The sequence below is a fragment of the Camelus ferus genome, chromosome 15, assembly GCF_009834535.1.
Source record: "Camelus ferus isolate YT-003-E chromosome 15, BCGSAC_Cfer_1.0, whole genome shotgun sequence".
In the NCBI taxonomy this organism is placed as follows: Eukaryota; Metazoa; Chordata; class Mammalia; order Artiodactyla; family Camelidae; genus Camelus; species Camelus ferus.
In genome coordinates, this window is record NC_045710.1 from 38,782,782 (window position 1) to 38,794,871 (window position 12,090).

At 37.2% G+C, this 12,090-nt stretch overlaps 1 protein-coding gene across 3 annotated transcripts in view; it reads right to left on the minus strand.

Annotated features, from left to right (window-relative positions):
- Positions 1–12,090, minus strand: part of ASB3 (ankyrin repeat and SOCS box containing 3) — an 83,569-nt gene that overhangs the window by 70,440 nt on the left and 1,039 nt on the right. For 2 of the 3 annotated variants that reach the window (XM_032497545.1, XM_032497543.1), the window contains exon 2: positions 6,637–6,667. The exons of the other annotated variant lie outside the window; for it this stretch is intronic. In XM_032497545.1, coding sequence (XP_032353436.1) covers positions 6,637–6,644 — 8 coding nt within the window. In that variant the 5' untranslated portion in view covers positions 6,645–6,667. The remainder of the gene's footprint in view (positions 1–6,636; positions 6,668–12,090) is intronic. 3 annotated transcript variants of the gene reach the window in all.

A 12,090-nucleotide genomic window follows, 5' to 3' on the forward strand; every position in this document is an offset into this window, starting at 1 on the left:
AAATATTTTCTGGCAGGGAGGGTGTAGCTCAGTGGTAGAGACCATGCTTTGCACAAACGAGTTCCTGGGTTCAATCCCCAGTACCTAACTATTATTACTGAAAATAATAATAATAATTGAAATAAGTAAATAAACCTAATTATGTTCCCCCCCCAAATTTTTTTTAAATAATGATAAAATAAAATATTTTCCAACATTTGAATATTAGCTTTCAAGAAGGCATTTCACTTGTCCTGTACAACAGGAAGGGTACACTAATACTCATTAATGAATGTCTCATAAGGATGTACTAGGAACTTTACACGTGGAAGCATCCTCTGAGCTTGTTTCCATAGTAACTTGCCCAGTTACATATCTAGTAAGTAGCAGAAACCTGTGTCTCTGCTAAAGCACAAGATCTTTCTACAATATATTTAAAAACCCATCTTCACTATCCTGCATCTTTTTTTCCAGGAGGTAAACTAGATTAACTTTTTTTATAATGAAGTAGTATGTGACTTGTTACATAGAGATGTCAGTTATGATAGATGCATACAAATTCCCACAAATATAATAAGCCTATCCAAGATTCACATGCCATAGGTCAGAATCACACAGGTGAATTCAGAGATCCAGCCTTTCATTTCACATACATACCTACGTCGAAAGGAATTTGTAACTCCCCAAAGTGATTCTTCTTCCATTTTATATACAATTATGTTATGAAATATCAAGGGGGGAGGATTACTTTGGGATTCCCGTTTATATGTCTTTCCAGGCTTTCAGTGAGAAGTCAGACTAGAAAATACACATGTGGTATACCATCATTTATAGGCAGACCATGTTCCAAAAAGCCCAGGGATAGATACTCATTTCCCTGGGATGGAGAAACATGACTAAAATGGACAAGTTAAACAATACTGAATTAGAGAAGCTAGGATTGGAGCTTCCCAGCTAGCAAGAATCATAAAAGTACTGAGTTACCTACAACATAATTTACTTTTGTCAGCAAAACTGTAAGTCTCTACAGCGTTTGGACCTCAGTTCCAAACCATTCTCTCTCACTGTGCTCTCATCACACACACATAACTCAGACTGTTATTCCTCAGAGAAGAGATGTTAGTCAGGTGTTAAGTTTTAGGAATCTAAGAAAAGTATGAGTGTAAACCCTACACTGAGAAAAGAAACTTTTTTTTTTGAAATACAAGTGATACATTGATTTGCTTTTAAAATATTTAATGGAGGTGAAGAAATTTAAAATAGAGGGTATAGGAGAGAAGCAAGATGGCGGAGTAGAAGGATGCTTGTAGCTCACCCTCCCCCACAAATACACCAAAACTCACATCTACGGACCTACTCAGCCAACCAGAGCACCTGCTGAACTACGACAGAACATCGCCCTCTTCGAAAGACAAAGACGCCAAAAATCTGGTAGGAGAAAAGGAAAAAAGAAAGAAGAAAAAGCAAAGCAGTGCGGGACCGGTCCCACGGGGACAGTGCGGCAAAGGAGGGCTGACGCTCATTCTCTGGGTCTCTCCTCTCCAATGGAGAGGCCAGTGGGACTGAGGGGGAGCCTCCGAGGCTCAGATCTGCCCCGAGCACCCCTTGACCGACAGAACTGAGTTTAACGGGCACAAAGGGTCCCCATGACATCCAGCCTGAGATGCAAGCAGGCAGCTGGGGGCCAGGACAGGCAGCCCGAGCTGGGCGGAGGACTGGCGCAGCTGCACTGAGGCAGCCTCGGGGAATGCAGGGTGCTGCATGATGTGGCTGGGAGGGGATACTGAGCAGAACCATCTCAGTCCCCCATAAATTGCAAAAAAAGCAAAGCAACACTGCTGGTGTGCCCTGGGGAGAGGGACACCATAGCCTTTGTCTCCTCAGACCTGTGCCGCCATTACTGGCGCTTGTCGTGAGAAGAGAGGCAGGGCACAGCCACAGTGTCATATCCTCCTGTGTGCAGCACCCAGGCGGGAGCGGGGCCGAGCCCTGAATCTGCACCCAGGGGCTCCGAAACCTCCTAGGCAGGACTGAGACTTGTTTACAGCCCGAGGCAGATAGGATCTTTCTTGCACTACCAAGACAAACAAGGAGCTGAGATTTGGCACGGGGCAGGGGCGGGGCCGTTCTGCGGTCTTCCCTGAGCCCACCTTCAGAGCAGCGACCTGAGGCGGAGCGGGCAGCTACACAGAGCAGCGGAGCGACCGGAGCCAGGAGAGGGTGGGCAGCCACCTGCCTTCCTCGCAGGAACTGCAGCACCTGACCACGGTGCTGGGAGGGGGCACGATCCGCCCACCTGCCTCACCAGAGCGCAGCATCTGACTGTGGCATCAGGAAGGGGGAGTGACCTGCCCGCCCACTGGGTAAGAGCTCAGCACCTGACCCAGTGTTGGGAGGGGGTGCAATCTGCTCGCCAGCAGAAACTGGAAGCAGCACAGATTAGGGCGCCAACAGAGGGCCTCTGGAAACAGCAAGTTGAGTTCGAGAAACAGGGCAAAGACACAAAGACCTCTCGATAAAATCATTAACAGCACACCATCTCCAGGAGAACTAGATAACTGATACTCCTTAAGCCACAGTGCCAGACAGATATGAGCAATATGAAGAAGCAGAGGAACCACTCCCAATTAAAAGATCATGAGAAATCCCCTGAAAGCACAATCAAGGAAATAGACATTGATGGCCTACTAGATCAAGATTTCAAAAAAGGACTGATCAAAGTACTGAAGGAACTAAAAGAAATAGTGTTAAGAGATATAAAATATGTCAAAAATGAAATAGAAGCTATAAAGAAGAACCAAGTAGAATTAGTAAACTCATTTGCTGAGATAAGAGCTGACCTAAAGGCTGTACAAAGCAGGCTAGATAATGCAGAGGAACGAATAAGTGACCTAGAAGACAGGACAACAGAAAGCACCCAATCAGAATAGCTGAGAGAAAAACAAATAAAAAATAATGTAAACAATATAAGGGACCTATGGGATAATAATAAAGCGTGCCAATCTACACATAATAGGGATTCCAGAAGGGGAAGAAAGAACAAAGGGGATCGAAAAGGTATTTGAAGAAATCATGACTGAAAACTTCCCAACCTAAAGGAATCAGATATCCAAGTACAGGAGGCTCAGAGGGTCCCAAACAGGAAGAACCCAGACAGACTCACATCAAGACATATAATCAAGATGGTCAGAGTTAAGGATAAAGAAATGATCCTAAAGGCAGCAAGAGAAAAACAGAGTGAGTTACAACGGGACCCCCATAAGGCTCTCAGCTGATTTCTCTACACAAACACTACAGGCCATAAGGGAGTGGCAAGATATATTCAAAGTCCTGAATGAAAAAAAGATGCAGCCTAGGATACTCCATCCAGCAAGGCTATTCTTTAGAATAGAAGGAGAGACAAAGAACTTCACAGACAAGCAAAAACTAAAGAGTTTAGCAACACTAAACCCATGCTAAAAGAAATATTCACAGGTCTACTCTAAATAGAAAAGAAGCAGGATGCTACAAAAATGAGAAACTCGTAACTGGAAAGGAGATAACTACCGTGAATTACAGAAAGAATAAACACAAAATTGTAAAAGAAGACATCTAAATCATTAAGAGTGGGAGAGGGAAGCAAGGAAAGCCATTGTGGAAAACAGTATGGAGATTCCTCAAAAGACTAGGAATAGACTTACTGTATGACCCAGGAATCCTGCTCCTGGGCATATATCCAGAAGGAACTCTACTTCAAAATGACATCTGCACCCCAATGTTCATAGCAGCACTATTTACAATAGCCAAGACATAGAAACAGTCTAAATGTCTATCAACAGATGACTGAATAAAGAAGATATGGTATATTTATATGATGGAATACTATTCAGCCACAAAAACTGACAACATAATGCCATTTGCAGCAACATGTTTCTGGAGAATGTCATTCTGAGTGAAGTAAGCCAGAAAGAGAAAGAAAAATACCATATGAGATTGCACATATGAGGAGTCTAAAAAACAAAACAAAACACAAATACAAAACAGAAACAGACTCACAGACATAGAATACAAACTTGTGGTTGCCAAGGGGGCTGGGGGTGGGAAGGGACAGACTGGGATTTTAAAATGCAGAAGAGATAAACAAGATTATACTGTACAGCACAGGGAAATATATACAAGATCTGGCGGTAGCTCATAGGAAAAAAAAATGTGATAATGAATATATATATGTTCATGTATAACTGAAAAATTGTGCTCTACACTAGAATTTGACACAACATTGTAAAATGACTATTACTCAATAAAAGAATATAAAAAAACGAGGGTATAGTATCTTAGGGCACAATATAAATAGCTTATATGACTTTGGCAGGAGAAAGATCTATTAGATTAAGTGAGAAAAGAAACTTTTAATATAAATATCTAATGGATTGGATTTTTAAAATCCTACTCCTACTTGGAGCCACTATTATACTTCCTTTTCACACTTTCAAACAACATATTCACCATTCAACCTACCAAGAACTGTAAGCACTATCCAAATACCACCTCCATACATTAATTGTTATCATTCAGGGGAACAAAGGTTGCTATGATGTCAACTCTGAGTATCCAAAAGCACGAATGTGACCCATTTCTTTAAGACTGATTTTGAAAGTTTCACCTTTGCCTATAGATATGCATTTCATCTTAAATAGGAAACTCTCTTTCATTTCCTACTGAATTGTTTATTATTTTACCTGACTGTGTATTTTATATCTTAAAAGTACCCATTTAATTTTAGTATATGTAAAGCAGTACACAGTACCTGATATAATACCCAATACTCAATAAGTACTATCTAATATTACTTTATATGGAATATTCAAAAAATACCATGAATTTAGTATCTCTGAGATTCATGATTACAATGATGCCTACAGTTTAAGAACCATGTTTGGTCTATCAGAAGTTTTCAAGCATTTTAGTGTCAAAATTTCATTCCACTATATTAGATCACTCTTTTTCATAAATACGTATATTTTTAAAATTATAACTTTGGAGCAGTTGTGAATATCAATGTAAGCATCATGCCCCTGTAATTGATCATTCCTGCTTATTTCAAAGTCAATTATATGATAAATGTGCTTAAAATCCCCTCTCATCATACCATGTTAAAATCTACATATCAAATACAGTATTCCAATTATGCCTATCTGTTTTCAACAAAACTACTGTGACTATATTTTCTATGAATTTATTCAGCTTTTAACAATCTACTTTTGTGCATTTCTAAAGCTTTCAAATAAACTCACCCTAAGCATACATTAAAAACTCAACACTTAGTAGAATTGTTTTTTAATCCTGTGCCTACTCTTCAAAGAATTTTAACTCCTCCAGAAACAACTACTAAAATTATTCTTCTGTATGTCAAATTTATATGATGAAAATCAGCTTTCTTCAATTCCTGGGTTGTTCAATTCTTCTTAAGTTTCATTTTACCTTTCTAAAATATTATATAGTTCAGTACCAATTTCTCAGTGGTTTTATTTAACAGTACTGAATGAACCTCCTTGTCTTTATAAATGGTTTGCCAACACACATACCACCTTCTTTAACTGGAAAAACCATCACTTAATCCTACATTTCTTTTCTTACTCTTCCAGCTTTCCTAACCTTCACAGAATCTTTTTAACTACAGTTTCTATTTCCTTATGAACTCATCTTAATGCCCCTCTAATTGACTTTACTCTGCTGTACTCTGCCCAATTGTGCAGTCTCAAGTCTCCAATGAACCCTTCTTGGTTCTACTCCAAGATCTCAGTTTTCATCCTTTATAATTCTGATGCATCAAACACTAGTGAAAAAAAAGCAGAACATTTCACTGCATTTCTATTTACATCTTAGACTACTGTTTTCAGATACATAAACTCATCAAATCCTACGTCTCAGTTACCATTTTTATTAGAAAACTTTCAATCTCTACCCCCTCTCAAAGTCTTTACAACTCTGTAAGTCTTATAGGTAAGGTATCTCCAGCCTAGCTATACAAACACCTGAAACTTGGTATACTAAAAACAGAATTCATCTCCTTTCCCAGCTAGAAAAATTGTGTCCCACATTACCTCCCTGCACATGATACACATTAAATGTTGAACAACAGATAGAACAGAAAACACAACAAACAGGTTTATCACCTGTTTGGTGATAAATTGGTGAAAATATCGCCAACTTACAAGCTTTCATAGAAAGTGAATATTTTCAAAATGCAGTTGTACACCTTGTTTACAATAAATTTTAGCATTTTACTAAAAACTTAATATAATGTTTTGTAATAAAAAGTCAAAAAGCAAAGTTAAAGGGAAGCCCTGAAGCCTAGCTGTGATATGATTTAAAAGGTTTCATGTTGTTAAGACCTATCCTTCAAGTATGAGCTGCAAGATATCTCAGTTAAATTAAGAACCTTATAATACATGCATTCCAATGTTCATAGTAGCACTACTTACAATCGCCAAGACATGGAAACAACCTAAACGTGAATCAACAAATGACTGAATAAAGAAGTTATGGTACACCAGAAATTGACACAACATTGTAAACTGATTATAACTCAATCAAAAAAAGAAAAGAAGTTGTTATGGTATATATACAATGGAATACTACTCAGCCATAAAAAAAGAATAAAATAATGCCACTTACAGTAACATGGATGGACCTGGAGATCATCATTCTAAGTGAAGTAAGCCAGAAAGAGAATAAAAATATTTTATGATCACTTATATATGGAATCTTATTATAAAAAAAAAAACCCCACAAATGAACTTATTTACAAAACAGAAACAGACTCACAGACATAGAAAACAAACTTAAGGTTACCAGGGAGGTAAGGGATAAATTGGGAGTTCGAGATTTGTAGATACTGACTACTATATATAAAACAGATAAACAACAAATTTATACTGTATAGCACCGGGAACTATATTCAATACCTGTAGTAACATATAATGAAAAAAATACCAAAACAAATACATGTATGTAGATATATGACAAACATTATGCTGTATACCAGAAATTGACACACTGTAAACTAACTATACCTCAATTTTAAAAAATGGTTAAAAAAAAACCAATTGAAGCTCAACTAAATACATTGCTCTATAGGTAAAAAAAATTTTAATTAAAAAAAAAGAAACTTATAGCAAGAGTTAAGAGTTTTTACATCTTCTTGCCTCTAAACTTATTTCTTCTTTCTAGCACATTCTCTACTCTGCACTCAGAATTATCTTCCTTAAATATGAAATTAGGCTGGTCAATAACCGAAAACACCTCCCAGGGCAAACAATAAAGTTCAAATTCTTTAACCTGCTATCCCACTACTTACAACCTGGTGTTAGCATGTTTGTCACATTTTACTTTCCACTAATGCACACCCCACCATGCTCAGTCACACCATCATCTTCAATCATTAAGACCCAGCAAAAATGAGGGGTTAACAGTATGTCGCAAGCAGTAACTATGCACCAAGACTACCAAAATAAAAAAAGACAGGCCCCAGATATCAAGAACCACATTTGGTGGGAAGACACACAAGCAAGTAAGTCAATGTTATTTAGCATAATGGTTGGGACATAAAATAGAATACAGATAGGCAGATTATTAAATCAAACTAGTAAGATCAGAAAAAGCTTCACAGAAAAAAAAATAGTTGTTCATGGATCAAGGAACAGTAGTGCACTTATGGGACACTTAACTAAAAATGCCAAAATCTATTCCAAGTACTTTACATGTATTAATCCCAATTTTCTTAAATGACAAAAATGAGAGACAAAAAGAGTTTAAGTTAAACAAACATAAAAATATTAACTATCACTGAATACTTACAACATGCCAGGCACAGTGCTAAACACTAAAAAGGAACAAAATGGAATTAAGACCTGTAATTTGGGGGAAAAAAAAAAGTGAGAGATAGCAGCTTTATTTTGTACCTCCACTGGTAAATTTTAACCCCAATGAGATTCTTTCCTAAAACATAATAAAATTAAAAGAATGGAAAAAAATACAATATATGAAAAAGGATTCATTTAATTACCCACATCCTACAGCCATAATTTTTTTAAATTTAAAAAGAAATATATTTTATCCAATTTTCTCAATAGTACTAATTGATTTACTTAACAAATGCTTATGAATTATCTACTCTGTATAAGACAAAATAAGCACATGAATTTTCTTCCACTTCCTACCAAAATCCCACTGAAATTAATTCATTTAATCTGGAAGAGAAAAAGCAGGTGGGATTATATTGAGGATTAAGACAATGCAGAGAAATCTACAGAACAGAACAAATATGCAGGCACATCTTCTACCTATTTACATTCAAAATTCTCTATGATGATAACTAATGCGCATAATAATGACAGTGCAAGGTAAGATTCATTATGAATCATCAAAGATAAAATAAGACCACTAGCATTATAGGCAAAGTAGATATACACTACATCACAAAATTCTTGGAGTGCTAGAAAGGTCCCCTGCTTGCCCCTAAACACCTTCACACTAATGCCTAAAACTTTAGCGGGAACAGTCATGCCTTTCATTTAGGAATCTAAACTAGTGGTTCTCAATCATGGGCCATTTTGCCTGCCAAAGAACATTTGGCAATGTCTGCAGGCATTTTTAGTCGTTACAACTTGGGGGCATGGGGGAGGGGGTGACCCATCCTACTAGCATCTAGTGGAAACAAGCCAGGGATACTATTAAACATTGTACAATGCACAAGATAGCCCCTCACGACAAAGGATCATCTGTCCCAAAATGTCAACAGTGCCAAGAAACTCTGGTCTATACTCCACTGAAATGCAAAAACATAATGTTTTTAGTGTAACTTACACATAAACAAGCCCTCTACCTCAACCCAATCCAATCAAGCTTTTTTCCCCCCTCTACTCTTCCTCCATGCTGCCAATCCAGTAGTTAGTTACTTATTCTCAAGTTTAACAACTACTCAGCAGCATTTACTTGACTCAGCTGGCTGGTCATTACCTCCTTCTTGAAACTTTCTTACCTCCTTTCTCTTGACTTCCTTAATATCTCAGTTTCCTGATTTTCTTTTGGCTTTCATGGGCACATCTTTCCAGTCTGTTTCATTAAGTCTTTACTGCTGTTCTGTAGCTAATGTTGCAATGACCCTTATCTTCCCTTTGTTATCCTTATTTGTTCCCTAAATGATCTCAACCAGAACCATGGTTTTAACTATATCCACATGCTGATAATGCCAGAATTTACAACTCCAGCCCTGACGTCCCCCCGAGCTTCAGATTTACTTAACTCGTTAGCTCCACTTAATGTCTAACTGATATCTAATGCTTAACATTATCCAAAACAGAACCCTTGATTCAGAAATTATAATTATAGTAATCAAATCACATATGTAAAATGTTAACAACTGGGGAATCTAAGTTTGAGTCTTGCAACTTTTATGTAAGTTTGAAATCACTTCAAAATAGAGTCAAACAAACAAAAACACAGTTCCCATCAGTCCACATTCTGTTCTTCCTTGTTTCAGTAGACTGCACCACTAGATCCTCATAAAACATATCTAAACATCATCATTAATTCATCTCGGTAAGAATGTGCCATGTGCCACATCAATATATTTAAAGTGATGAAAGGGGGAAACTTACAACCAAGAATACTCTATCCAGCAAGGCTCTCATTCAGATTTCATGCAGAAATCAAAAGCTTCACAGATAAACAAAAGCTAAAAGATTTCAGCATCACCAAGCCAGCTTTACAACAAATGTTAAAGGACCTTCTCTAGTCATCAAACCGTAAGAAAAGAGAACAAAAAGAAGAAAGAGAAAAAAAAAAAAAAGAGAGTCCTACAAAAGAATGCTTTGGCTGTTTGGGGTCTTTTGTGGTTCCTTATAAATTTTGGAACTGTTCTAGTTCTGTGAGGAATGTCACGGGTATTTTGATGGGGGTTGCATTGGATCTGTGGATTGCTTTGGGTAGTGTGGTCATTTTGATAGTGTTAATTCTTCCAATTCAAGAGCACAAGAAGTCTTTCCATTTCTTTGTGTCATTTCGGTTTTCAGAGTATAGGTAACCTTGGTTAAGTTTATTTCTAGGTATTTTGTTGTTTTTGATGTAATGGAAATGTCTCTGCCAGTTATAAAATTCTGGTTTTTGAAGTGAAAATAAAAAGTGAATGAAGGGCCACAAATTGCAAAATAGCCTTCTTTTTTATGAACGAGTTGTATTTCATTACATATATAAATATATGCTGCATCTTCATTATCTATTCAACTAATGATGTGCACTTAGGATGCTTCCATATCTTGGCAATTATAAACAATGTTGCTGTTAAAAGCAGGGTGTATTATCTTTTTGAATTAATTCTTATTTTGTGGCTGGCTTTATTTCTTTGATAACTATGTAAGTTTAAAAAGCTAAAGGTCTAAACATTCTTAGAAACAATGAACAATACATATATGTAAATTAAAAGATATATGTTCAGTTAAAAAAGAAATGATCTATCAAGCCATGAAAGACATGGAAGAAACTTAAAAGACATATTACTAAATGAAAGAAGCCAGTCTGAAAAGGCTCCAACTGTATAATTCCAACCAAATGACATTCTGGAAAAGGCACAGCTACAGAAACAATAAAAAGATCACGGTTTCCAGGGGGTTGGGGAGGTGGAGGGGAGGGATGAATAGATGGAGCACAAGGGATTTGTAGGGCAATGAAATTATTCTGTATGATACTATGGTGGTGGCTACATGTCATTACGCATTTGTCAAAACCCATAGAATGTACAACATCAAGAATGAACCCTAATGTAAACTATGGACTTTGGTTGATAATAATGCGCCCATGTTGGTTCATCAATTGTACCAAATATGCCACACTGATGAGGGATGTTGAGGATAGGGGAGTATATATGTGTGGGTGGGGAGGGCTATGTGCAAACTCGGTATTTTCAGCTCAATTCTGTTGTGAACCTGAAACTGCTCTAAAAGAATAAAGTCTATTAAAAAAAAAAAAAGAATGTGCCACATCTAACCTACCAGCAAATTCAAGCTGCTCTATGTGAAAAATATATTACAATTCAGGCCATTTCTCCCCATCTACACCACTACCAGCTTCCTTATTGGTCTCCTTTTTGCCACATTTGCCTCCTATGTTGGTTTCCTAGGGCTGCCATACAAATTACCACAAATCAGGTAGCTTAAAACAATAGAAATGTATTGCTTCACACTTCTGGGGATTAGAAGGCTGAAATCAAGGAGTCAGTAGAGACATGCTCTTTCTGAAACCTCCAGGGGAGGATCTGTCCTTACTTCTTCCCAGCTGCCGGTGGTTGCTGGCAAACTTTAAAAAAAATTTTTTTAACTGATGTATAGTTGATTTGTAACGTTGTGTTAATTTCTGTTGTACATTATAGTGATTCATTTATGTATGTATTTCTTTTCGTATTCTTTTTCCTTATAGGCTGTTACAAGATACTAAATACAGTTCCCTGTGCTATACAGTAGGACCCTGTTTATCTATTTTATATATAGTAGTGAGTATCTACAAATCCCAAACTCTCAATTTATCCCTCTCCACCCCTTTTCCCCCTGTCAACCATAAGTTATAAAACCCCAGTTCTAACATCGCCTCTCCTGGGAAGCCTTTCCCATTCAATCCCTGCCCTTCTTTATATCTCCACTCTTAACATCCCTCTTCTGTATAATCTATAGCATGTGCCTCATAATACATAAAAAGTACTTAGACTAGTGCACACAGTAAATGTTATATAAATGCTAGCTACTTTATTATTACCACAATAGGTTACTATTATTTGTGTAATCTCTCTTGCTAGACCATGAGAGACAGAGGACAGAGACCCATTCATCTGCCATTTACCAATTCCAGTGTTCTGGTGCTCTGGCACATATTAAGCATTAATAAATAAATTAATAAATTAGTTAATGAACAACACCTCAATTCTGGAACAAAGTAATTTTCTGTGTGTGTGTGTGTGTGTGTGTGTGTCTCAAATTCCAGGGGTGGGGAGGAGTCCATCTTTAGCAGATCTAGAAAGAAGGTCTAGCTTTTCCTACGTCCAGAAAGACAATGACAGGTGCTCTATAGCTACCACTATAT